A 27,421-nucleotide genomic window follows, 5' to 3' on the forward strand; every position below is an offset into this window, starting at 1 on the left:
GGCAGGGTCGGGAATTTTAACCATCATTGGTTAATTTCTCTGGCACTGGGGCTGGGTGTATGTGTTGTCTTCTTCATCATCATTTCATCATCATCATGACGCGCAGGTCGCCTACGGGAGTCAAATCAAAAGACCTGTACCTGGCGAGCCGAACATCTCCTCGGACACTCCCGGCACTAAAAGCCATACGCCATTTCATTTTTTTACCTCAGATTACTTGCCTGCTGCCTGGCACCCAGAAGTCCACTCTGGGATGGCCTGCATACACTATAATGCTTTTTCCCATAACTTGTGAAAGTTCTGGGAATGAAAGGATGGATCAGGAAGGCGTCCAGGATGGACGAGTGGAAGAAAATATCGCCCACACGTTGCGACACTGGTTGCAAGTGACTGCAAAGTTTAGTGTGTGTGAACACAATAGTACATTTCCATACAAACTTGAGGCTCCTAAAGCTGATAAAGATTTCTATTCCCATAGGGAACCTGAATATTTGTCCTGAATGAGTAAATTCGTAATTCCAATATAATTGGTCCGTTACTGGAAATTATAAATTTTCCAGCTAACTCATTCTTCGTTGTCAGCATTTCGCCCCAGTGTGCCAATTTTGGCTCATCAGTTGGCAAGGTCTGTATAGAATGGAATTTTATAGAGAAATGCAATTCAGAATTAGAAACAGGTATAACAAAAAATCAGAATGGTAAGGACAGACAGAGGAGTTCAACAAGAAAGACCCCCTGTGGGTGGGGGACGCAGACGAAGAATACACCCACGGTATCCCTGCCTGTCGTAAGAGGCGACCAAGGGATGATCAAATTAGAACCGTTAAACTATTTGTGATTAGTACCACCACGCGGGGAACACCGTGGGTCGCCTTTACTTGCGCGTAGTACCCCTATGTTGGGTACCAAATAGGTTTGTGATTAGTAGCAAACATGGGCACGATGGCTTTTACAGTACCTGTGATTAGTAGCACTATATGAGCGACACCATGGGATGAAGGAACCCATGGTTCTGGCTTGCCTATAATTAGTACCCACTATATGAGGAACACCACGGGATAGTACGAGTCCCTGTGGTTAGTACACTTAGGTGATGAACACCATAGGTTTGCATTGCCTGTCAAGGGCCTTGCAATGTGCGAAACACATTAGGTCTGTAATACATGTGCGAATTTCATTACCTGTGAGTCATACCATAATGTATGGAATACCGCAAGTCTACGCTACTCTTGATTAGTACCGCAACATGGGAATTACCATGGTTCTATTTTTCTAGTGATAAATACCATTATGAGGGCCGATGACCTGGATTTTGGACCCGTTTCGAGAATGAGCATATTCTAATCGATTCAACAACGTGCTATAGAAGCAGTCCCTTGGTCCGTACTACTAATGTTTTGTGCCAGCTTCTGTGCATGTGAGGCACTGTGGGTCGGATCCACTAACTTCATATCAATCCATCCATTCATTCTTCATCCTCACGCTTTGAATTCTGGTCAGTGGAGGATTTTGGACTTTTAATTTGCCATCTCACTTCGTCTCATTTCGTACCATAATTTGTTATTTCATTTAGTCTCATTTCGTACCATTAGGGGCCGATGACCTCGATGTTAGGCCCCTTTAAACAACAAACTTCAATCAACATCATCAACAAGGAGGTGTACTTTCACCAGTGCTCTTTAATATAGTGATGGACAACATTATGAGGAAAGTTTGCCAAGGGTCAACAGCAAATGATATGAAAGTCATAGTATGTGCAGATGATGTCATATTGGAAGAAAATGAATAAAAATTGGAAGAACAACTTAATACCTGGCAGAGGGCAATTGACGAAGCAAGCATGGAAATAAGTTTAACGAAAAGTGAGGTAATGAAAATCAGTAGAGAAAAAAGAAAAATGTAGGATGTTACGTGTAATGGAAATTTTTTTTTAAAAAGAAGTAGATGCTTTTAAATATCTAGGAAGTAAGCTAACTGGGAAAGGAAACATCAAAGAAAGAAGTTTCGGAGAGGATAGGACATTGCTCAAAATTTTATTACTGTGTATCAGACATAATTAGAAATTGGAAATTACCTACCAAAGCTAATATCATGATATATAAATCATATTTGCCAATACTGACCTATGGCTCTGAATGTTGGACTTGGACAAGAAACATTACAAGCGATAGAGATGCCACTTCTGCGAGGGATCTTGGGTAAAATAACGAGGGACAAGATGAGAAATGAAACAATACGAAATATGCTACAGATCAACCCCCTAAAAGAAACTAGGGAGAGCAATGGGCTGAAATTGTTTGGCCATGTCAAAAGAATGGGACAAGAAAGATTACCAAGAAGAGTTGTGGTGGAATGGACAGAATCTGGAAGACGACCATTTGGAAAACCATGAACAAGATGGAGGAATCAGGTGGAGGATGACGTAAATCAGAGAGGACTACATTGGGAGACAGTGATGAACAATAGACTGTTGGAAAAAGGAGAAGATTGGAAGAGGCTCTGTGAACGACCTGCATAAGCAGAAACATTTCAAGAAAAGAGAAGGAGAAGAAAAAAGTTGGTAACTAGCACATCTATCAAGACGCATGGCTAGTGCATACACTGGAGGCCACTGCGTAGGCTACTTGCAGCCACAGGCAGTGCCAATGCACTATGAGAAACTGTGTGCTAGTTACCCAACTGATGAGTCCAAATTGGCACACTGGGACTAAACGCTGGCAACCAAGAATGAGTTAGCTGGAAAATTTATAATTTCCAATAGCGGACCGTTATATTGGAATTACTCCTGAGGCATGCGACTGTTTTGTGATTGTGGTGTGGATACAATGTGGTATGTGGTGAAGCCAGCTTTAAAAGAGACCATTTTTATTCTGAAGATGCAGTGAAGCAAAAGTGAGGGAACTTGCAAATATCTCACACGATGAACTGCAACTTCTTCATCCATTCCTATCTCTAGACAAGCATCCACTTCATTCTGTCTTTCCATTATACTTCTTCAAACAGTCCTCTAAATCTCTTTCTGATGATCGTCTTCCCAAAGGCTTTCTTTGGAATCCTTTCGTTTTACATTCCCATCATACATCCAAACCACCTTTAGCTTTGGTCTGTCAGTTCTTACGTATACACACTTTTTTCCAAATTCTGTCTTGCCTTGTCTTTTCTTGTATACTCCTTAGAAAAATTCACTGACTACTTGAACACTGCTCTGCAACATTGCTTTCAAAAGTGTCATATTTGCATGGAATATTGTAAGGATCGAGGAGGGGACTACACTGAAGGTAATAACATTTCCAATGAACAACAACTTTTAGAACACTAAATCAGTTCTTTTTTTCAAGCCGCACCTCACAAAATGTATTATACATCAGGATCCACAAAGTGTTAATGGTTGTGCTGTGCTCAAATACATTTTTACACAAACTGGTGAATTTAGCTTCAAAAATATGATGAGGTAAACAATTTTCTCGAATACTGTTAGTTTTACCATTCTCTGAAGTAAAGAATTGAAGGCTATGCCTAAGGTGACAGAATAGAGGTAAGTCTCCCTATTCAGGATTAAATATGCTAATAAAAGGGATTGAAGTACATTTTTGCAAAGGTGCTTGGGGCGATTTGAAGATTATTATATTGCAAAGCAGGAAACCTTCCAAATATCTTGAAAGAAACATAACTAAAATAACAAAGCAGAGTAATAACTCATGGAATGCCTTATATAGATTCTATAATTTCTTGCTTTCTTTTCCCTTTATAAAATATTTAAGCACTATCCGCATTTGCCCCGGGCTACACACTGGTTCGCACTTTGGTCGGCTCAATCTCTCTCTATGTATGGTGAAGAACATCACACTAAAACTGATAACAAGTACTTTTAGTCTCTAGTTCGGCAGGGGTCAGCAGGCACCATTACACGCCTCCGCCTTCTCTACCGCGGCAGGAATGTTTTCTTGCGTTTTCGACTGCAGACTGGTACCCAGCAGCTCCGGACATGGGATTTCGCCACACTGGATGCCCTGAATTTGCTTGAGGAGGTCGTAGTTGATCCGCTCCGAAACCACCGAGTCAAACCTGCAAAAGATGACATTAGAGCAAATTTAATTCTACCAGAACAGTGATGTTATAAACAGGCAAATATTTTGCAGTCATAGCATCTTTATGGTTAACCTATTCCTCACACAGAATTATAGCAACATGAAAGGGAACACATCATAGGATAAACACAATGAAAGATCACTGTGGGAAGAAGAGGGAGAAACATAAAAATGCAAAATAACAAGAACAATCTCCCATCAATCTCAGTTCCGCATCATCTTCTCAGCTCCCAATAAAGCTTGTTTCCTTTTCCCAGCTTCATCAAGAGGCCAGGTCTTATCACCCATTGAGGGTTCTTCTTCTTCTTATTCTTCACTAGCTGAAGTTGCCAAGCCTGGAGCACGTTTACCATTAATTTTCCCTTGGAGAATTACTTGTAAAAGGTGGTATTTACAGTTCTGCATCATCAATCATTGATCATCATAATCTTCCAGCTCCATTTGTGGTGTACAAGCACACGCCACTTCTTGTTAAAGTATAGTTTCTATTCCTCTATGTCCTCCCACTTGGCATTCCTCTTGCTGACCTCCGATTTCACTCTGGCTGTCTATCGATCTATTCCTTGGTCTCCCAACTGGCCTCTCCCCTTTCACTACACTGTCAAAGTAATTCCTTGCTGTTGTCGTTCCGTCCATCCTCGTAACATGTCCAAATCATTGTAACTTGTGTCTTCCTAACAACTCGGTAACAGGTATTTTGATGCCAGCACTTTCCTGTTTGCTTTATTTCTAATCTTGTCCTTCCTGATCTTTTGGTTCATTGTTCTGATGAATGTCATTTCTGTTGACTGGATTTTACTATTCGCCTTGTTATGCAGGGTACATGTTTAGAGTCCATATGTGAGAACTGGAATGAAGTAGGTATGAAACAGGGTCAGTTTTACTTTCTACGGTAATTTATCATCCCAGAATAGATTTCTCACTTGAAAATAAAATTCAGAAGCTTTCCAAATCCTATTGTGTTTTCTTTTGAAATGATATTTCCAAGGTATTTGAAGTTAGAAAGAGACTGTAACAGAGTTCCCTCCAGGAAAATGTTTGAATCTTTCTTTGCCTTTCCTGTTGATAGTCATTTCAACAGTTTTTGTTTTACTGATGTATAGTCCATATTCTTCACACTTGCCATTCCAGACATTTAGTTTCTCCTGTACATCTGCTTCATTTTCTCCACAAATCACATCATCATCTGCAAATATTAGAGTGTTAGGCTCTTTGCAATGTTTTTGATGGACTTTATGATCCGGTTCATAACAATGATGAACAGGAGTGGTGACAAGGCACTTGCAATAGTAGTTAAATATTTTGTATTTAAGGTCCACACAAATTATAAATGATACACATTTATATTAACATTCAGAGACTAGTTTCGACCAAAATCATACGTCATCATCAGCCATGAAGCAAATTATACAAATGTATCAAATAAAATAAACAATGTAACGACACAATGGTCTTAAAAATCTGTACGTACAATCAATATAATTTTAAGGCTGGTTGAATAAAATAATTTCTGTAAAAAGTTTAAGCAGAAGGCTCTTCTGTTTCTTGCTTTTAAAGAATTGCTTTTGATAGAGGTTCATAAAATGTTGGTGTGCTGCAATATACTAAAAGGTGCTTTTGATAGATAATAAAAAAAACGTAGGTTGCAGTTAACGCATAGAAATGCGATTGAAACTGGCTCTTTAAATACGTTGTAGTCTGTTCAAAGAGTAACTGAGCCAAAATTAAGGTGTCTTCACATACATGATATTAAAATATTTGGGTTGTGTACACAAAACTATACATTCGATTCATGTGAATGCGATGAATGATGTTATAAAGGCTCTTCTCCTTAAAGAATCCTGAATGATGATGATTGTTGCGCAGGGAGGTCCAAATACATTAGTAGTATCTATAAGCTGGTGGGATTTCGCAGTTCAATGCAGACCGTAAAACTTTTTATTTGTATAGATGATGGTTAAGAAGAGAAAGTTATGATAGGGGGAATATAATAAATCACATATGTTGTATGGGAATCACTTCGTGCTGCAACGTGTGGAATTGAAGTTGGATGTGAATAAAGGTTGAGGAGAGGAATCTATGAGGTTCTACCGACGTCTTTAGGGGGAGGTGCGGCGAGGTAAAAAAAAAAAAGAAGAAAATACTGGTGTAGGAAGGAAAGGAAAGGGGATTAAGGAGGGGCCGATGGATGCGGGAATATAAGCAATTGCCTAAGTAAGGTACTGTAAACAGAATGGAAAATCGGACTCTGATCGCTAGATAAAGTGTCCCTGAAAGTATGAATAAGGAGGTCAAATATAATGTTTGGTTTTTCGGAAATGTCATTCTGATTGTAATTTGGATTAAAATATTGGTCTAAATGTATGAAGCAGTTTTTCAGTTATGTTAAGGAGGGGTCCTTTATGCATAATTTTGAATGCATAAATATGAATTCAATGAAGAGCAGAAACTCAATCGTGTGAGAATCTGTCAGCACCTACTGGACTGTCAAGCCTAATACTATAAGAAATATTTATAATAATAAGTTCTGAGATTTGTAATGGTAGTTTAAGCCAATGAAGAAGAGAACTTTGGATCTCGAAACATGCTCAGTGTATTGAAATAGTAATAAATTTCATATTAGTGTAGACAAGGTGGACATTCATATTTAATTAAGCTTTTAATGTGATATAACTGTGTTTGAAACAGGAAAATTACTGATTAAATTACTCTTGCCTGTTACCAGGTAACTCAATGTGCGCTACTATATTTCAAGTAGGAAGTGATGTTGCCATCTTAACTCTAAACAAAGTGCTTCATGCCACACGGCTGACAGTTGCAGAATAAACAACCAAGGCCATCAGACTGGTCAAAGACTATAGGGGGGGACCATGTGTGTACAGCATCCACTGAATCATAAGTCAGATCTCTTTCATAAATAGATACTCACTTGTAGTCTGGGTGGCTGCGTACAAACTGCCGTATCCACGTGGCGGTGGTCTGGAGGTCCCCGGATGCTCTCCGCTGTATCAACTTGAGATACTGTTGGATGGTGCAGTGCGTGTCTGCATCGACGTCCATACTGCTCAAGTAACTGTTGATAAGAGGGATGAGACCAGGAAACTCACCTTCCTGTACATACAAAGTACATTATCACAGGAATGTGTTAGCAGACATTTCTAGCAAGAAAAACATTTGTTTCAAATCACACCAACACAAACACATTGTTTGATATTTAAAGGTGAATTACTTTATATCTTCAATAATTTTTCTTTATTAAGTTGTCAATATGTATTAAGGATTTGTATTGTAAAAATGGCTACTAGCAAACAACATTCATGTTAATTTTGGTCATCCAGGCTGGATGGGATTCACAGTAACTCCAAGAACCAGGCATTATCCATCAATTCGAGGCACTAAAGAATAACTAAACTATTTTGTAACACATTATTCATAATTGCATCTTCATATAGAACTGCTATTTCAATACAAAAATTGTAGATGTAGTCAATGTCAGAATTCACAGCCTTCTAAATGCAAATGTGACGTTCTCTTAAACGGCATGCCGATTCGTCATTCTTCGATTATTTCAAGACTTGTCCAACAGAAGAGATGGTCCATAGCTTTCAGAGAGTAAAGAATACAACCAAGGCCCACTTATATGTGTTGTACATTCACATCAAAATGAACTAAACTCGTAGACGCGAATGAATTAAAAGAAGAGGCATACAATCCTACTTTAACTCGTATACGAAAATTCATAATATCAGAAATGAATTCTGCTGATGTTAACTTGGTTGAAGCAAAACTTGAAAGATTGCTCGTAGTAAATTAATAATTACAAGTGGTACAAACTGCATTAGAAATTAATGATGATGGCAGTGACGAACATCTCGCATATCGAGAACAGTTTAAGGATACACCGATCTTCTTAAAGCCAAATTAAGAAATGCCATTAAACAAAACAACATAATTACGAAAGCAGACTTGCATTCTTATCTTTCAAATGATGCCATTTCAAAGCATATACAGGTCTCAGAGATTAATCTCCCATAGACCTTATGGCAATGATGGGACAAGAAAGGTTAGGACTGGGAAGGATTAAGGTACAGCCTCATCACTTGTCCCATGTGAAAATGGGAAAAACCAAGCAAATAGCTGTCTGGTTTGGGTCACGTAGCTATCAGCTTGCATTCAAGAGATAGTGGGTCCAAACTTCACTGCCAGCAGCCCTGAAGATGATTTTCTGTGGTTTCCCATTTTCACACCAGGCAAATGTGGGGCTGTACCTTACTTCAGGCATGGTTACTTCCTTCCCACTCCAAGCCCTTTCCTGTACCATCATCGTCATAAGACCTATCTATGCCAATGCAACGTAATGCAGATTGTAAAAAAGAGAAAATTAAAAAAAAGTGAAACCAGAGAAAACTATCTTCAGGGCTGCAGACAGTGGAGTTCGAACCCACTATCTCCTGAATGCAAGCACACAGCTACGTGACCCAAATCACATAGCTAATTTGCTTAGTAGGAAAATAGAACGTAGTGAAGTTAAAAATTGCCAGCCCTGTGGTGTAGGAATAGCGTGCCTGCCTCTCGCCCGGAGGCCCTGGGTTCGATTACGGCCAGGTCAGGGATTTTTCTCTCGATCTGAGGGCTGGTTCGAGGTTCACTCAGCCTACGTGATTAGAAATGAGGAGCTATCTGATGGTGAGATGGCAGCCCCGGTCTTGAAAGCCCAGAATAACGGCCAAGAGGATGTATTGTGCTGACCACACGACCCCTCGTAATCTCCAGGCCTTCGGGCTGAACAAGCCAAAGCCCTTTCAAGGGCGTTACGTGCTGTGGGGGTGGGGGTTAAAAATTCATCTGGCACCATTTTGTTAAAAAGTGGCAAAATAAAATGTTCATACTATCACACAATTTCAGGAAGTATGTTATAAAAATCATATCACACATCTTTGTTACAGGCTGTTGTGCCATTCAGCATTCAGTCTGCAAGCCTCCACAATCCTTTATTTGTAACTAGCTCTGTGGCCTTGTCGAGTTCTAAATGTCTAACCAACATATCCTTGCCTTTAACAGCAATCACTTACTCAGTACTTTAATGCCTGTTATTCCAGCTTGCACTCACATACAACAGAGTCAGTCTGAAAACAGATTATGTAAAGAAAAAGTCAAGTTGCTAAAAAGGCTGTGGATACTGAATGCAAATAGGGAACATTACATTGTCCCTAACTGAGAATTCATGTCTATAGTGTTGATGACAATATTCCTATTTATTTATTTTAATTTTTTAGGCAACATAGGACAACTTTAGTTAGGTTTATGGAGGTTTTTCTTCTTTTTGTCAGCCCAGTACTGTTTCATCCTTTCTGAACATAATTTTCTTTCTACTTCTGGAATCACTCTTCCTATTTTCTGCTTGTTGATTTTCGTCTGTTGTCTAGTGTGTTTATCTTTCAATATCTTGAGTGTATTTGTTTTGTATTTTAAATCTTCTATAGTGTAATATGTAACTCTCTCATGTCTTCTTTGAGTTCTGTGATCCATCTAATATTATTATTCTTACTCTTCCATAATTTTTCTATTATTTTTCTACTGATTCTATTTTCTGGTGACCATATTAGATGCCCTAAGAATGATATTCATTTCTTTTTCATTGTGCTAGTCACAGGTTCTATTTCTTTATAAACTGTTTTATTGGAAGCTAGTCTTCAGACTCCATTTACAAGATAATGTTTATTTAAACAGGTTCTCACCATTCTCCTTTCTAACTTGAGTACTCTACCTATTGCAACTGTGTGACTGTTTTGTAGTGTTAAAATTTGGTTGCTATTGCAACACCTTTTATTATATGTATTCTTGTTAACATGCTGTGCTATAACAAGTTTATCTATTCTACTTTGCCATGCTGGTTTCTCGTTCAGGTTATATATGATTATTTCACTTCAATATTTAAATTTTTCTACAATTTTTATTTCTTGGTCTCCCAGCTAAATTTTGTTTGTAAACGGAAGTTGAGTTAGCAGAATTTATGATTTTTCAAATGAAAGTTTTATTCCCCAGTTGCATCAAGCTACAGCCATTTCACTGTTGCTATGCTCTCAATAGTGAAGAAACACCTACTAAGAGAAACACTCATAGAATACATACTCAGATGAAATTAATCCAGTGAGGAACTGTACCAGTGGTACTTACTCAGTGGAGATTCCGAAGTAGCTGACAATCTGCTACACAGCCTGATATGCCCAGAAGACAGAAGTGGAAGAGTAGAGTTTAGACAATGGATTTCAAACATTTCAGCAGGAAACCGTGGAGCCTCCTACGGACACTTGGCGGCGCAACGCTAACTGTACAAATGACAAGGTTCATATCTCCCCAAATCAGGGTTCAGACCACACTGTGAATGTTTCAGGGAATCCTGCTGATAAGAAACACACTGTTCAAGTGAAGAAACTTCTGAAGCAACTAAATCTCCAAGCACCGCATCTTTCTCACTCTTTCACAAAGTTGGAGTTAGGTGTTGTTCTCAACTGGGCAAAGCAACTGGTTTTGATGGAATATTCCGAGTTTCTATTCAGTAGTGGGCCTAAACCAAGGCTATGACTAACTGCATTCTTTTCTGATATCCTAACAACTAAAAAAAAAAAAAAAAATGATGCTTCAGAAAGAACTGTGACAATCAAAATTACCAGGCACAAGCAAGAAATAATATCCTTAGACATGATATAAGCTTTTTGGGCTTATGCCATATCCAGAAAATAAGGGAAAATTCTTTACGTTTCTCAGAGAACTTTGTTCCAAATCTTCAGAATAAAATTTTGACTGTTCACGAGAAAGACTTGTCTATAATTATGGGCCATGAAATCATCGGTGGTAATAATATATTTGCTGAGCACAAGAGTAAAACAGTCGCTTTGAAACATGTAGACTCAAGTTGGAATCAGATTATATAATAAGCTTACAAATAAGGTTAAGAATATTAGTTCCTTCAGTTCATTCATAACAGCGCTAAAGAATCTCTTGCTGAGTAACTGTTTCCGTAGTACTAAAGAATACACGAAGAAGTGCTGCTAATGATGCTGTTATTAACTTGTAAATCTTAATATCTAGTAATTAGCTTTAAAAACTACGTTATGTCTCACTATTGTTAATTCCTCCTCTATAGATTTTTATTTTCCCTCGTGTAAATACCAATAATATTATAATTTATTACTTTTCCTACTGCTTTTCCCACACCTGTGGGGTCGCGGGTGCAAACTGTGTCGCACATATGGATTTGGCCCTGTTTTACAGCCAGATGCCCTTCCTGACGCCAACCCTATATTGAAGGATGTAATCGCTATTGCATCCGACTCGTTGGCTGAATGGTCAGCATTCTAGCCTTCAGTTCAGAGGGTCCCGGGTTTGATTCCCGGCTGGGTCAGGGATTTTAACCTTCATTGCTCAATTCCAATGGCCCGTGGGCTGGGTGTTCATGCCGTCCCCAACATCCCTGCAACTCACATACCATACATAACACTATCCTCCACCAAAATAACACGCAGTTACCTACACATGACAGATGACGCCCACCCTCATTGGAGGGTCTGCCTTACAAGGGCTGCACTCGGTTAGAAATAACACACAAAATTATCATCACTATTGCATGTTTCTGTGGTGGTCGGTAGTGTAGTGTGTTGTATGAATATGAAGAGGAAAGTGTTGGGATAAACACAAACACCCAGTGCCCGAGCAAGAAGAATGAATCAGAGGCAATTAAAATCCTTGACCCGACTGGGAATCGAACCCGGGACCCTTTGAATCGAAGGCCTCAACACTGATCATTCAGCCAATGAGTCGGACAGTATTACTTATTACTATTAATTAATATTATCTGTTGTTCATCGTTGTGCACAGATTAATTTTAAAAAAATCACTTCACAATACCTATACAGAACCAGTACAGTGGTTAATGAAATCATTCCAACAGAGCAAGCTGCTGCTGGTGGTGGTTATTGTTTTAAGAGGAAGTACAATTGAGCAATCATCCTCTATTAACCTTTTTGCTGCTGAACTGTCAGACAGGCTGGTGTGACCTCAGCGCTGGATTATTTCAGCCAACAACCTCAACAAAAACGATGGCCAATTTGAACGTAAAATACAAGCACCAACCACAGAGTAATATTTTGAGATGATATTTTAACTCACCAGTTTGTTCCTACAGTGTTGGTGACAGTTCATGTTTGGGATCCAGGGTTCAATTCCACATGATGTAGCAAAAATCTTTTCCATTGGGAAGATCCTTCGAAATATACATTTCAATTATGGGCTATGCCTACTATATGTATGCACGTAACCAAACCATACACATGATTAACAGCAGAAAGATTAAATTACACACACAATACTGATCGAAGTAGAGCGGAACTTAGCATGAACTATCTGTTTGCTTCATCAGCTACCTTCACTGACATCTCTTCATTTACAAATACCTCAAAATACTGTAATCCACTTCAGGGCATTCAGGGGTCAAATTATTATTTGACATAGCTAGATTTGGCGCTTGAAATACATGTGCCTTCGGCGCAAAGTCATCGATTTACAATAACAAAGTTTTATTATGATCCACCTGTTCAATACATTATGAGATTAGTCACTTGCAAAGTAAACTCATCGTCCGACCATGTGGGCAGGCCTAGGTCATTGTCATTTCTTCCTCTCTCTGGCAGCAAATCATCACCTCTATCAACATTATTATCACTCCCTATCACTTCACTAATAACCTCAATATCACTACCATCACTGTCAAAATCCACATCGGACTCAGTCTTTTCTAAACGTGTACGGTTTCCTCTGGATGCATCTTACATTCGTACGCAGCTGCCATCATTCAGACATGATGTTTACAACTATGGCAAAAGAAAAACATTTTCCTGCAGAACTACTTGCGAAATTAATATGAACTACTTAGTTTAAAGTGGGACTAATAGATGGCAGAAGCATATAGTACAGTTATTATAAGGCAAATTGGGTATATTCGACTAAAGCACTGGCGGCGCGAAGTCTGGCTCGAGTATACTCAATCACACCAGTGAGAAGGTTAACAGTAATCAGATGGAGAAAAATGGAAGGGGTCCGATACTTTGAAAACTGAAGATATCAGCCAAAGAAAGACAAGTGCCACAAGGGGCGTGAAAATGAAAGACTCCCTAGGCCTCGCAAACCGAAAATCGTTGGGGTCTGAAAAAGCCGAGTCGACCAATGGAGGCCAGATAGGATAGATGAAGGTGAGGAGCCTGGCACAAGTAAGTGGAGGCAATACCAGGACTCGGCTAAGGACCCTGTGGTCGCCAACCCACGCTCCCAATTTAAGAGCCCCTCCAGCCCCTTTTGGTCACATCTTACAACAGAGAGGGGATAGCGTGGGTGTTATTCTACCGCTCCCACACATTGGGAGACAGCAAGCTGGCTTCAGACCGAACCATAGTTGTGTTGACCACCTGATGGTCACAAAATATATTGAAGCTGGTTTTTAAAGATGCAAAAAGATGTGTGCAGCATTTTTTTAAAAATTTGAAAGCAGCCCGTGACATTGTTTGGAGACGGGGACTAATATTAAAGCTACTGCAAACATCTGACCTTACTCCAGCTGTGTGTCCTAAATTTGCTTATGCAGATGACTTAGCAATTACCATTCATAATACCTATAAGAAGTCTGCTGAGGTCACCTTAACCAACCAAGGATATGAGTGTACTGGCATTGTATTTCCATAAATGGGACTACAGCCAAGGATGAACAAGATAGAGTCTGTCTAAATAATGTTATTGGCTTTACATCCCACTAACTACTTTTACTGTCTTCGGAGACACTGAGGTGCTAGAATTTAGTCCTGCAAGAGCTTTTTTACGTGCCAGTAAATCTACTGACATGAGGCTGACGTATTTTAGCACCTTCAAAACCCACCGGACTGAGTCAGGATCGAACCTGCCAAGTTGGGGTCAGAAGGCCAGAGCCTCAACCGTCTGAGCCATTCAGCCGAGCTGTCTGTTTCCATTTTGGTAACAAGATGGCAGACACACAGTTGAAAGTGTCTCTCAATCATGCTTTATCACAATCCTCATCCAAAATGTCTGGGTGTAATCCTAGACCTGAAACAACATCCTCCATAAATTGTATGGAACCTCATGGGGTGCTTCAGCTGATACTTTGCGATACTCTACCCTTGGCCTTGTATATTCAACAGCTGAATACTGTTCCCGGTATGGTTACATAGTACATATACAAAGACGGTAGATGTCCAGCTGAATAATTCAATGAGGATAATCTCGGGAACAATTCGGACCACCCCAACATACTGGCTACCATTCCCCTCACATATTGCTCCACCAGATCTGCGGTGTTCAAACGCATTGCTTTAGGAGTACAATAAGTTCTCATCCAACATTCTCCTATCTATCCACAGAAACATCAACAACATTTGCAGATGCAGACTAAAATCCTGCCACCCCTCAATCATCACAGGCAAGCAGCTGTCAGAAACAGTGAGAGATGGAAAAATCAATGGACACATGTAGCTCCAGGGCAGTTCAGGCTGCTCAATACAAATCATGCTCCAACAATCTTTGATCTACCTCAAAGGACTTGGTCGACACTGAATCAGTTTCGCATAACACACGGTCAATGTACATTCATTCTTCATTAGTGGGGCTTCTGGATATCGCCGGACTGTGGTTATGGAACTTCCCAGCAGACTCTAGAACACATAATTTCAGAAAGTCTGCTGCAATCATACCAAGGACCATGGGCAGACCTTGTAAATTGTCCACCAGCATTAATCCGGTGCCTGAATGGACTTTATGTTCAAGTATAAACCGGCATTCTTTATCTTTCCAATGGACTCACTGCTGTACATATTGTATATATTTATTGCCTAATTCTGTATGGAGTCCTATAGCCATATGTTAAATATTCAAAGAATTGGTAAATAAGTTAATTTGGGAAGGACAGCAGAATCAGAAAATGACAGAACAAAACTGAAGGGAAAATGTTCTCTATAGTGAAACTGAAGTGCTTTTGTCATAGTTAAAAATAAATATGACAGATATGGCTGATAAGAGAGGCATGGGAGGGAGTTATTAAAAAGTAATTATGATCAGTGGAAAATCATCATCACAGAACCCCTCCAGAATGCTGACTTGGACACCTGGGCAGACATGGTAGCCTTGTACTAACAATATTGGAGGAACAGACTAATAAAAAAGAAAGAAAGAATAAAAAAAGACTTCAGTCTAGAACAATTTTTATGGACAGAATGAACAGAGATCATCTTCTTTTACCACTTTCCCACACTCGTGTTGCACATGTGGATCTGACCCAGTTTACGACCGCATGCTCTTCCTGACGCAAAACCTACATGGAGGGACGTAATCACTATTGCGTGTTTCTGTGGTGGTTGGTAGTGTAGTGTGTTGGGACAAACAGAAACACCCAGTCCCCCAGCCAGAAGAATTATTAATCAGATGCGATTAAAACCCCCGACTCTGAACTGAGGCCTCAAAGCTGACCATACAGCCAAGGAAATTCTAAGTTCCCATGGAAATGCCTTAAAAAAGCCTTACATCTGATACAGCCAAGGAGTCAGACAGAATGAAGAGAGATACGAACCGCAAATAACAATAATAATGTTACTGGCTCTACGTCCCACTAATTACTTTTACGGTTTTTGGAGACGCCGAGGTGCCGGAATTTAGTCCTGTAGGAGTGTGCCAGTAAATCTACCGATACGAGGCTGATGTATCTGAGCACTCAGCCCGGCCCAATCTCAAAACATATGAAGCGAACGGCTAGCTCGAGACGACAGGAAAGGAAAGTTGTTATAAAATGAAAAGGAGAGGAGACAACTTGAGAGGGATGATCATATAACAACGTGTGGGTGGGGGCGGTAGAATAACAACCACGGTATCCCCTGCCTGTCGATAAGAGGCGGCTAAAATAGGTCCAGGGGCTGTGAACTTGGGAGCGTTGTTTGGCGACCGAGTCCTGGCACTGCTTATTTATAGTTAAAAACTTCATAATTGTTCCGTATTGAACTGAGAATCACAATACTAAAAGGAAAGTATAGAGGAGGTTCCACATTTCAAATACACTGTTATTAAGTTGTACCAATATTAATTTACAATATGTTAACTTTGGGACTGGTTTCAACACATTTAAAGTGTCATCATCAGCCGATTAAGAGAACAGGGCAAAAGGACTAAATCATAAACAATTATAAAAACACATAACACATATATGAGATGTTATTCACAGTCAAAACGGTGTAAGTAGAAATATCAAAACTTTTTACGAAGAAGTAAATTCAGTTGAAGTTCATTTGTAATGTGACAGTCTTGTATATTCCTGCTGTGCTGTAATCACGTAAAAAGACGTTGAAATGATGGTAAATAACGAGTTAAAAAGCTTGTTCCAACATAAAATCTTGAGGGATGACTCGTTAAAAGATTGATCTTGAGAGATGCCGCTTGTGTACAGTTGTTGCTAAGCAAGGTCATATATGAAGTCCTAGGAAACAGTGTAGGATTTAAGTTCCTCAGTTTGATATGGATATATGAAGCATGGGAGTCAAATCTACTATCTCCCGAATACTGGATACTGGCAGCACTTAAGCGACTACAGCTATCGAGCTCAGTGAAAGACGCTAAAAGGAACACAAGTGATGGTCATTCAAAACTTAACATTGAAGAAAGATTTTTTGCAAGAAGTTGAACTATTTTATTGTAAATAGTGTGCATATATTTTGTCTTCAGTTATTCTCAAGAGTTCATAAAGTACAAGAGTTCATCCATTTTTAAATTACTAGACAGCAACACTGAGATTTGTATTCTGTTATGAGAATTGTAAATAGGAAAGTAGGAAAGATCACAGTATGAAGATAAAGTTGGAATTCAGGAGGACAAATTGGGGCAAATATTCGTTTACTGTTAGGGGAGTTAAGGACTGGAATAACTTACCAAGGGAGATGTTCGATAAATTTCCAATCTTTTTGCAATCACTTAAGAAAAGGCTACCTGCTACCTGGGCGACTGGACTGGAATGTCATGTTTCAAGAATTGGGGCAAATATTTGTTTACTGTTAGGGGAGTTCAGGACTGGAATAACTTACCAAGGGAGATGTTCGATAAATTTCCAATCTTTTTGCAATCACTTAAGAAAAGGCTACCTGCTACCTGGGCGACTGGACTGGAATGTCATGTTTCAAGAAATGTTTCAAATTTTAACATTGAAGATAAAATTATTTTGTGTAAATAATGTGTATATTTCATCTTTAGTGTATTCTCAAATAATTCTTAAAGGACATGGGTTCTTCCATTTTTTCAAATTATTAGACAGCAACAATGAGCTTTGTAATCTACTACGAGACGTTATGGCTGATGAAGTCTCAAATGAGATAAAACATATTCCAGGGTATGTTTAATATGATTTTATATTAAACAGTGTTCACTTGTAAAGTGAGGTATATTGGTTGGGTGGACCATTGAACCTAATATTGTTTTTTATTTTAAGTGGTACGTTCCGAACTGTCAGCGGAGCGATGGCGTGAAATGACATTAATAGACGAGTAAGTGTGAGTGGTATCTTTAAAAGTAGGAAAGATCACAATATGAAGATAAAGTTGGAATTCAGGAGGACAAATTGGGGCAAATATTCGTTTACTGTTAGGGGAGTTAAGGACTGGAATAACTTACCAAGGGAGATGTTCGATAAATTTCCAATCTTTTTGCAATCACTTAAGAAAAGGCTACCTGCTACCTGGGCGACTGTCTGAATGCAGATCAGTAGTAACTGATTGATTGATTGATTGATTGATTGATTGAAATATTTGAAGATTTTCACAACTTCTAATCGTCTTTCCTTTACTTCAATATCCCTCTTCCTTCTCTATTACCTCTTGTCATCACAACTGTCCTACCCATCTCGACACTTATTTTCATTCCATATTCCTCTATCTCCTGATTCATACTTGTTCTTGTAACTCCATTTTATCCTCTCCCCAAACCACATACATATATTTAACAAATCTTTAACACATTGGTTACTGGCCCCAAAAATTCTTATACTTTCTCGGCCGACCGTACATGATGGGCTACGAGAATTCTCGTTTTTATGGACCTCATGTTTCCTCGATCACTGCAACAATCTGGTGGTGATATAAGTTTTAAATAGTGTAGTCATGGAATAAATAGTATAACGCAGCTATTGCTCCATCATCTTTTCTTTAAACCTTCATCTAGCTATTCCTTGGAGCATCAAGGTAGCTGTCAACATGGCACGGCGCATGTAGCTGCTAACAGATATGGATATTTGTGACTAATTATGTGCAGACCGACTATCAGAAGTAGCTAGAGATAGTGAATTAGATATTTCTAATTATTATGAGTGATTCTTGCAATGATTTTTGTCCTTCTATGTCAAATTGTGGACAGCAATCTTGTGTTTTGGAATACCGGTACAGCAATGACTCAGATATACACAAGTCGAGTATAGATAGCACTTGTAGTATGTAGATAGAAGGAACAGATACAGTCGACGGCTTCTCAAAAGATAATCCAGTTCGTAATTTAGAAGTGCTGCCATTTCATGATGGATACAGTACTTTTGTATCTATCTCTTAGCACAGACCAGAGTAAAGTGTAGCTTCCACCGAAGTCCCAGTCTCATCCATGGCTGTGACAATATGGAAGCTGCTGGGGTATGGGTGGTGCTGAGTAATGACATTCAGAGCACGACTAGTGCATCTGAGTGTTATGAAAGGTGTTGCTCATAGGGTCAGTCGTGCTGCAATAGCACTTTCTGACCCAGTGAGGAAAGCAATGGCAAACTACCTCACTCCTCGTCTTGCCTAGTACGCCTCATTTTGGTGCTGCCATTGGTTTTTGCGGTTTCCTTATAACCGCATAACCTTTGGTGGTGCTATTTGAGGATCCAACCAGCCTCTGGGCTGATGACCTAACAGACAGACAATTTAGAAGTTTGAGGTTGTTATCTAGAATTCTTTTCATGTTACACGAGTTTGAGTTCAGCAATGTAATTTTGTTCTTGCAGGCTGAACTATCCAGTTAACAGCGGGTAGCAGCCTCCGTTCTGACCCAGTCACCAATGTGTTAGTAACAAAAACTAAAAAGAAACTTCTCCTTTTGCAAAAAAACTAATGAACATGAATGTCTTTCAGTAAATAAAACTCAAATATTGATAACAAATGATTTATTTATATCATTTCATAGAGTAACTTTGGCAACCAAGGCCTACGGTAATGACTAATATGACATTCCTTCCGTCACACAATTTTTCGTGTTACACAAATGTTCAGATGACCCCCAACCATAAGACATATTCATGCCAAGAAAAGCAGAGTTTTCAGATTGGTTTCATTGGCTTTCATGAAGGCAATGGATAAGATGGTTTGCTGCTGACAGTAAGCGTAGAAATGCTTAATCATCATCATCATCATCATCATCATCGTCATCTTTGACCAACACCAGTTGCCCGGGTGTGGTGTACGAGCCTCTCCATCTTTTCTGTGCATGAACCACTGTTCTCTCATAATCTTCTCCTTGTCCTTGCCTTGTCCTCTCTCCTTGACATCTTTCTTCACCAGATTAGTCCATTTTCCTCTGGGTCTGCCCACTGGTTTTCCCTTTTACTTCTCTTTCATATTCTCTTCTTACAGTCCTGCTTGCACTCATTCTTCTTACAATTCAGTCTTGCTTTCTGGATCTTCTGTAGTAGGGAGTCTCATATTCCCACCCACCTCCTCTTGGACTTTTTCATTCCTGAACTTGTCTTTCTAGTCTTCTGTATCATGGTGCATAGGAACATCATTTCTGCAGCTTGGAGTTTTGAGTTGTCTTTTCTCGCTAACGTGGTCGTTTCCAAGCTATACGTGAGGATGGGCGTATAATATGATTTATATAATGCCATCTTAGCTTTCAATGGTACTTGTTTATCCCACAGCAGTACTCTTACTTTTTTGTAAAATTGAGTTGCCTTGCTAATTCGACTGTCCACCTCATATTTTGCAAAGTTGTCTTAATACTATGCTACCCAAGTACTTAAACGTTAGAACACTGTCCAGTTTGGTGTCAATTTATTCTGATTTGTGGTTTGTCATCTCCCCTCTGAACTTCATCACCACCGTTTTATCCTTGTTGATATTTAAATAATATCTTTTGAACTCTTGACTCAAATTCTGCAGCTTTTCCTCCACATCATTTTTCGGTTTCACCCCACATCATCACATCGTCTGCAAAGATGAAAGCTTGGAAGTCCTGCTGCTCCTTCCTTTATAGTGCCTTTGTTATTGCATCCATCACAGTGATAAATAGGAAGGGGCGACAAAACACTGCCTTGCTGTACTCCTCTCTTTGTTTCAAATTATTTGGACAGCCCGCAACCCACTTGCACACAACTTCTGTTTTTTTTCTTTTTCATAGAGCATCTTCACTTTTGCAATAAGACTATTATGAACTGCCAGCTCTTTTAAGCATTCCCAATACACTTCCTTGGTATGCTATCATAAGCCTTTTCGATATCTACGAATGGTAGAAAAATTGGTTTCTCTTTTTCCCAGTGCTTTTCCATTAACATCCCGACAGCAAAGATAAGGTCTGTAGTTGTTCATGGAATGTGCAAGTCTGTTGATTGAATCACAAACTGATTATTCACCACCTCCTACTGACTGGACCCGGGAATCGTTGTGCTGTGCCGTGACGGTATTACGTTTATATTTCTGGAGTACAGGTTTCTGTGCAATTGACAACTTGAAGCTGTCTTCCCTGTTAAAGTTATTTAGGCACAGCTCTATCTCTACTATGCTCAACTTGTGAGGGAAGCCAACAACTTGAAGGCCGATACCTGTTCTCTTTCCTCACATCCTATCACATACTTTTTTATCCCAAAACTTAGTCAATGGAGGTAATGGACGTTTAGTAGCTTAGGTTAAGTACTGAAAACTTTCTCGAAGTTACTATCTTAAGGTGACAGAAGAGGACTACTACAATCATAATTTGTCTCACTTGCTCACAACACCACCAATTCTCAATCGTTGACAAGTTTATACAACATAAACAATACTGTAAATATTTATATATATACACATGCTTTAAATTGATATGATTGAACCTGAGGATGTTCTTGTTGAATGAAACATGTCATTCTTTGTTTATTAGAGTGTTTTTTTTCTTCTTTCAGATATGTTATAGTGTTATATGAGTGTTTTTAACTGGCTGAAAAGCTTTACAGTTACATTACGTGCTGAATGTGATATCTGAATTGAAATGGAAGTGGACGCTACAGAGGAGAAGCTAACGACTTCGATACTAACTAAGGTTTACAAGTGAATCCACTGTCGGCAGCCCTGAAGATGTTTTTCCGTGGTCTCCCATTTTCACACCAGGCAGACACTGGGGCTGTATCTTAATTAAGGCCACGGCCGCTTCCTATCCCATCATCACCATAAGACCTATCTGTGTTGGTGCAACATAAAGCAACTTGTAAAAAAAATTACAAGTTAATAACACCAGCATTACAAACACTTCTTCATGAGTATTCTTCAGTACTATAGAAACAGGTACTCAGCACTTTGGTGAATGAACTGGAGTAATATCGCTAACCTTATTTGGAAGCTTATTATATAATCTGATCCCAACTCAGTCTACATGTCTCAAGGCATGTCTTGTGCTCGATAAAGATCAATTACTTCTTGTTCGCGTCTGGTAATTGCGATTGTCACAGTTCTTTCTGAAGCAATCAATATTTTATTGATAGTCTAACACATTCAACTTAAAGAATGCTGTAAAACTTGTTTTCCTGCTCATTTTTAGTCCTGCTTGTGTACTGGACGCTTCCCAATTAGCCAGGACATGCTGCCGCGTGGGACGCGACTTCGGAACCTAGGAGGGCATTGAGAAATGTAGGGTAGTGGGAGAGAGTAGCCAAGGTCAATGCACAGATGGTGCAGAAGCGTGGGTTTTACCCTTAGCTGAAATGTGGCACTTGCTGTCTGGTCACTTGAAAGATTTCTGTGATTTTTTTCTGATTATATGTTCCCCCGATAATAGTCTAAAATTAAGTGGGGAATCGCCACGAACAGCATCGTATGCCCTCGTTCCATATAAAAACTGCAAAGAGGTTTGGAAATGAACACAAGCTTTTGGCACACAATCTAGTGATTGGAAATTGTATACCACCACCTTTCCTACCCTGCAGGCCAACATTCTGATGGTGAAAATTTTCCCATTAATGGGACTCACACAGGCTAACCATGGAGTCAGACCATTCAAACCTGATTTCTCGATGTCTACGATCATGGCCACTAGGCGGGCATTTATTGAAAACTTTATGACACTATTTATGGTAAGACTAGGTAGACTGAATTTCTGAAAAATGATACACTAATATAATCAGGAAATAAGTTATTTTTGTGATGAAATCCGAAACTCTAATCATTTATGACTTTAAGCCTATCAAGGAACATGTTATTCTGTCTGGTACCTAAGCACTCAAACACATCACTTACAGATCTTCTTGCCATGAACTTCCCTCCTCTACTATTCACTACACTCACAAAGTAGAACAAACCTTGCCATTTATGATCTGGTCTAAAGTCATTTGTTCATAGGCATCACAGTCACTCTTCTGACAGCAAGAGGTGGCCACTGGTGGTGAAACACAGGTAGTGATGTCCTTCCGGAACCAGAAATGTTCTTGCCGCAGCGCGTCACGTTTCTGAGCTCTCGCCATGTTTTCATCCACCTGATGTGCATAGAAATAATCAAATAAAGACACGATACAGCAGGAAATACAACAATGTGGAGTAGGAAAGAAAAAACAGCACTTCAAGACAAAGCATATAAAGAAAATTATGTCGATACCTACATACTGTCATTAACGACTAAACACCCCTGAAATGAAAGACCGATCCTATATGTACCTCAAGAACAGGGTCTCTCAAACGCCCAAGATCTCACGCATGTAAAACGAAGCGCAGAGGTTCTGTGCACAGTGCATCGGTCCAAATCGAATTGGTTTGGATCAGCATTTTGTCTCGGGCCGACTCCACTAAGCTCGGCTCAACTCGGCTCGGATGGTGGAACATTGCAGAGCAAGTGTGGAAGGGGGAGACAGATGGAGCAAGAGAGACAGGCGTAGGGACAGAGTGAGACAGAGCTATTGTTCAAAATGAAGGAGTGGGAGATCTGCACTCTGGTCACCCTAGCGAAGTCATCTTATGCACCTTGCGCCGCGCAATGCACTAGTGCACGCACCCTGAGAAGCCCTGCTCAAGAATGTCATGATTGTACAAATGGCTGTGAATGCTCGGTCGAAATGGATTTAACAATAGCTCAGTGCACGATTACTGGTGTCCACCAATTTGGTTATTCCATCCACGAGAGTTCTGGCAAGCTTCAGCTATTACGTTCAATAGTGGGTGATGAAGAGGTGAAATGGAATTATTGAAACCCTACCTCAACCGGGGAAGCCAACACAGTTAACAGATGGGAACCATTGATGCCTTCGAAGTGTGGTGAAGTCAAAACGATAAGGTTCGTTAAAATCCACACTTGCTACTGGCATCTAAGGGCGATTCCAGTACTCATATCATTCATTGGAAAGAGTTTACACTTTGATTCCATGGGCGAGCTGCAGCACATAAACCAAGAACTGCTAAACTGAATGCTCATCACCAATTACAGTCTGTGGATTCTGGAACAACAGAAGAGCATCGCATTACAAGCTGCAGCAGTCTGATGAACGTGTATGGACCTAGCACTACTTGTCGGAGTACACTGTTCCCAGTGTGAAATTTGCTGGAAGAGGCATTGTGGTGTGGGCCTGCTTTTTGTGATTTGATCTCAGTCCACAGGTTTTAATTCCTCGAACCATAAATGCTGAAGCCTATCAGACAATATTGGAGAATTCTATGCTATCCAACCTGTGGAAACAATTTGAAACTAGTCCTTATCATTTTCAACACGACAATGCATCCATTCCTACAGAGAAGACCATAACCGAGTGCTCTGTAAAAAATGAGTGCGAATAAATAAAGAGGCATGTTTTTTAAGTAAGTAGTGTTTTGATTTAAAAAGGTAATGCAATTTTTTAAATTTTTTTTACATGTAAGCCTGTACCTTAAACTACTTCCCAACATAAGTTCCAAGCATATTAAGGCACTTGGCATATCGTGAAACCAGCTTCTGAAGTCCATCCTCATAGAAATATGCCACCTGATGTGCCAGCCACTGCAGCACGGTCATTTTTAGGTCATCACCACATCATCATCATCATCATCATCATCATCATCGTGGTGTTGAGCTCCTAAATGTTTTTTTCAAGTGCAGGAACAAGTGGGGACTATACAGAGGATGATCAAATTGTTCCCAACCAAACTAAGCGATGAGTTCTCGGGTTTGATTAGCCGTCTAAGGTCGCGCATTGTCATGAAGCAAAAGAATCCCCCTTGTGAGCATGCCATGTTGTTTGTTTTGGATTGCACAATGGAGTTTACGCATGGTCTCACAATAAGCCTTAGCATTTATTGTGTCACCCCGGTGCAACACATCCTGCCTATCCCAAAACACAGTGCACATGCGTGTGCGAGAAGAAATTGTTTGCTTGCACATCACTTTCTTGAGTGATGTTGAGTTTCTCCATTCTATGGATTGCTGTTCTGATTCTGGTGTAACATAAGCCATCCATGTTTTATCGCCGGTGACAATTCAGCTTAGGAATGCATCACCTTTATTTAGTAATCGAAGCTTTCACGGCCAGAGCTACAGATCATGTTGGTGCTTTCCGGGCTTGTCGGCCATGGTCCAGGAGCATGTAAGGGTCCCAACGTTTCACCACAGACTGCGTTGAACAATGGGGAAGTGGTGTTATATTGGTATTAATGTCAAGGTTCCGACTGACTTAGATAGAAGCAAAGCTCTCAGTGGAATTAAGTGGTGTTGTAATTCCACCTCATTATATAGTGCAGGCTACGGTACGCTACTCACCTCTTGGTCCACCATGCTGGGGATGGGTAAGGGGGGTAGTTGCTGATCTGCTGTTTTTCGGCTAATGATTGAAGTATTAAAGAGCCCGATGTACATCGACCTGCCTTGGCGGAGACAGGCAGCTGATCACCCGTTGATTTTTCTGTTTTGTCTCGGCCATCGTGTCCTTCAGGATTTAAGGCTTTCAGGCCTGGAAACCAGGCTTTGTTTACCCGTTCAGATTCCTCCTTATGGTTAAAGCTGTTGGTGTGCTTAAGCATTTCAATAGCTTCCCTCTGCAGTCGGGCGTGATACGACGCAGTAGTTGAGAGTACATTGGTGACACTGTACTGTATGTCATGGCCTGCTAGCAGCGAGTGTTCAGTGACTGATGATTATCTGCTTGTCCCAGCCAGTTATGTCTATTGTGCTCCTTCAATCGTGTGGCAATGCTGCATTTTCATTACTATACCGTTCAAGGAAAGTCAAAGCACTGCCTACGCGCTTGGTTTTGTGCACCTGTCAACATCCTTGGTACCCACCATGAGCACGACTTCTGATAATCTAAGTGTCCTGACAATTTCATAAAGAACACTCCTTGAAATTTTAGGCAATTCATAACTTAATGATGAAATCATAAAGCGTCTGTTTTCTTGAACCTTTGCATCAACTCTTTAGCAATGGCTTGGCGGGACGTTAATTTTCAGAGGCATTTTCAATACGCACAAACGAACGTAAATATGGGCAAATACTTCCGTAACGGTGTTTGTGGCTATCCTACAGATGTACGTACTGAGCGTGCATCCTCTGAACAATGATTGAAGCACTGCCAGTGGTAATATTTAAAAACGGTGCTTATTTTAAAAATATACTTTGTAGAATGGTTCACCTAAAGCCCTGATCTAAACCCAACCGAGCGTCTCTGGAATGAGTTACAGTCCACACTGCCCAAAGAACTGTTCACCATTTAGCAGGAGGAATGGATGAAAAAACCTGCAGACATCTATGAAACTTGGCTGTAAATATACCACGAAGAGTGGAGGCTGTGATAGCGGCGAAGGCGTACCTACACCATACTGTCACTACACCAACTCCAGTTAAGCCAGTTCCTATAGGTGTCTGGTCATTAATGGCAATGTAGAGTATATTTAAAATAACTATTAGGAAGAACAGCAAGTAGATGGTTAGATCAAGCAAAGAAGACCACTGCCCTGCCTCTCTGGACTATGCAGAAAGAGGGTGGAGGCATCTCATCATGGATACACTATTAAAATGATAAAAAGTGAGCTCACAATTCTCAGCAGGGAGCAAAATGACTAATGATGATGATGATGATGATGATGATTAGTGATCACTAGGGCTCGGATGTTTAAGACCTAAAAATAGCCCAAATAAGCAAGCAAATATAATCTCAAAAGTGATGAAATATGACATAAAAATGACAAAATATGACCCAAAAATGATTAATATAAATATGGCCATTTTAAAAAAAGTTATAAATCGGAACGGCAACTTTTTAATACATATTTGTTAACTACGTTCTTTATTCTTACTTTTATATCAATTTTTCGAATATACATGTTTAGCAGTTATTCACAGTCTATTGTCCTCGATTAATTTATTAAACATTTGTGAATATATACCTATAAAGTACTAAGTTCGCTAAGATGATCAAATCACACAATATTTTAAAAGCCAAAACATGTTTGCACCCTTTCATTGGAGGTTTCAAACACGAGAAAACTCGAAATCAATCTATTTCTTAAAAATATTTTGGAACGTTTAAGCCCAGACTACATTAATATTACTCAAATGCGTAAATGCGTTAAAGGTTAAATTGAGCTCCACAAAATGAATTAAGTAGATGTCTGTCGATACATTATGGTAGGGCGGCAGGGCAAATAGTGCAAACTAGCATAACTTTTTCATTCTTTCCCACGGGTGGTATTGAAGTGTATGACAAGATTCATCTTCAAAGCGTCAGGCACAAAAGACCTCCGATTATCACTTAACACATTCTTGTAAGAAGAGAAGCTCCTTTCTATGTCATAAGACGTTATTGGTCCATATTTAAATAATATTAAATCATTGCTGTCAAGTATGCACTCACCTCGAAATGTACTGGTACCTTCTTCTCTAAGAAGGACATTCCAGGAATAATTAATGAACAAGGGGAGTGTGTATGTGAGGATCTTCAAAAGGCAGAAGTATTCAGTCAGCAGTATGTAAAGATTGTTGGTTACAAGGAAAATGTCGAGATAGAGGAGGAGACTAAAGCCAAAAAAGTAATAAAATTTACATATCATAACAATGACATTTACAATAAGATACAAAAGTTG

At 39.7% G+C, this 27,421-nt stretch overlaps 1 protein-coding gene across 2 annotated transcripts in view; it reads right to left on the bottom strand.

Moving 5' to 3' along the window:
• Positions 1-3,311: 3,311 nt before the first annotated feature.
• Positions 3,312-27,421, bottom strand: part of Gclc (glutamate--cysteine ligase) — a 114,853-nt gene continuing 90,743 nt past the window's right edge. The window contains exons 9-11 of one of the 2 annotated variants that reach the window (XM_067158200.2): positions 22,687-22,860; positions 7,018-7,199; positions 3,312-4,065 (exon numbers count right to left, since the gene is read on the bottom strand). In XM_067158200.2, coding sequence (XP_067014301.2) covers positions 3,891-4,065; positions 7,018-7,199; positions 22,687-22,860 — 531 coding nt within the window. In that variant the 3' untranslated portion in view covers positions 3,312-3,890. Of the gene's footprint in view, positions 4,066-7,017; positions 7,200-22,686; positions 22,861-27,421 lie in introns of those variants that run through there. The other variant, XM_067158201.2, reaches the window with a different exon arrangement.

The sequence above is a fragment of the Anabrus simplex genome, chromosome 14, assembly GCF_040414725.1.
Source record: "Anabrus simplex isolate iqAnaSimp1 chromosome 14, ASM4041472v1, whole genome shotgun sequence".
Taxonomy (NCBI): Eukaryota; Metazoa; Arthropoda; class Insecta; order Orthoptera; family Tettigoniidae; genus Anabrus; species Anabrus simplex.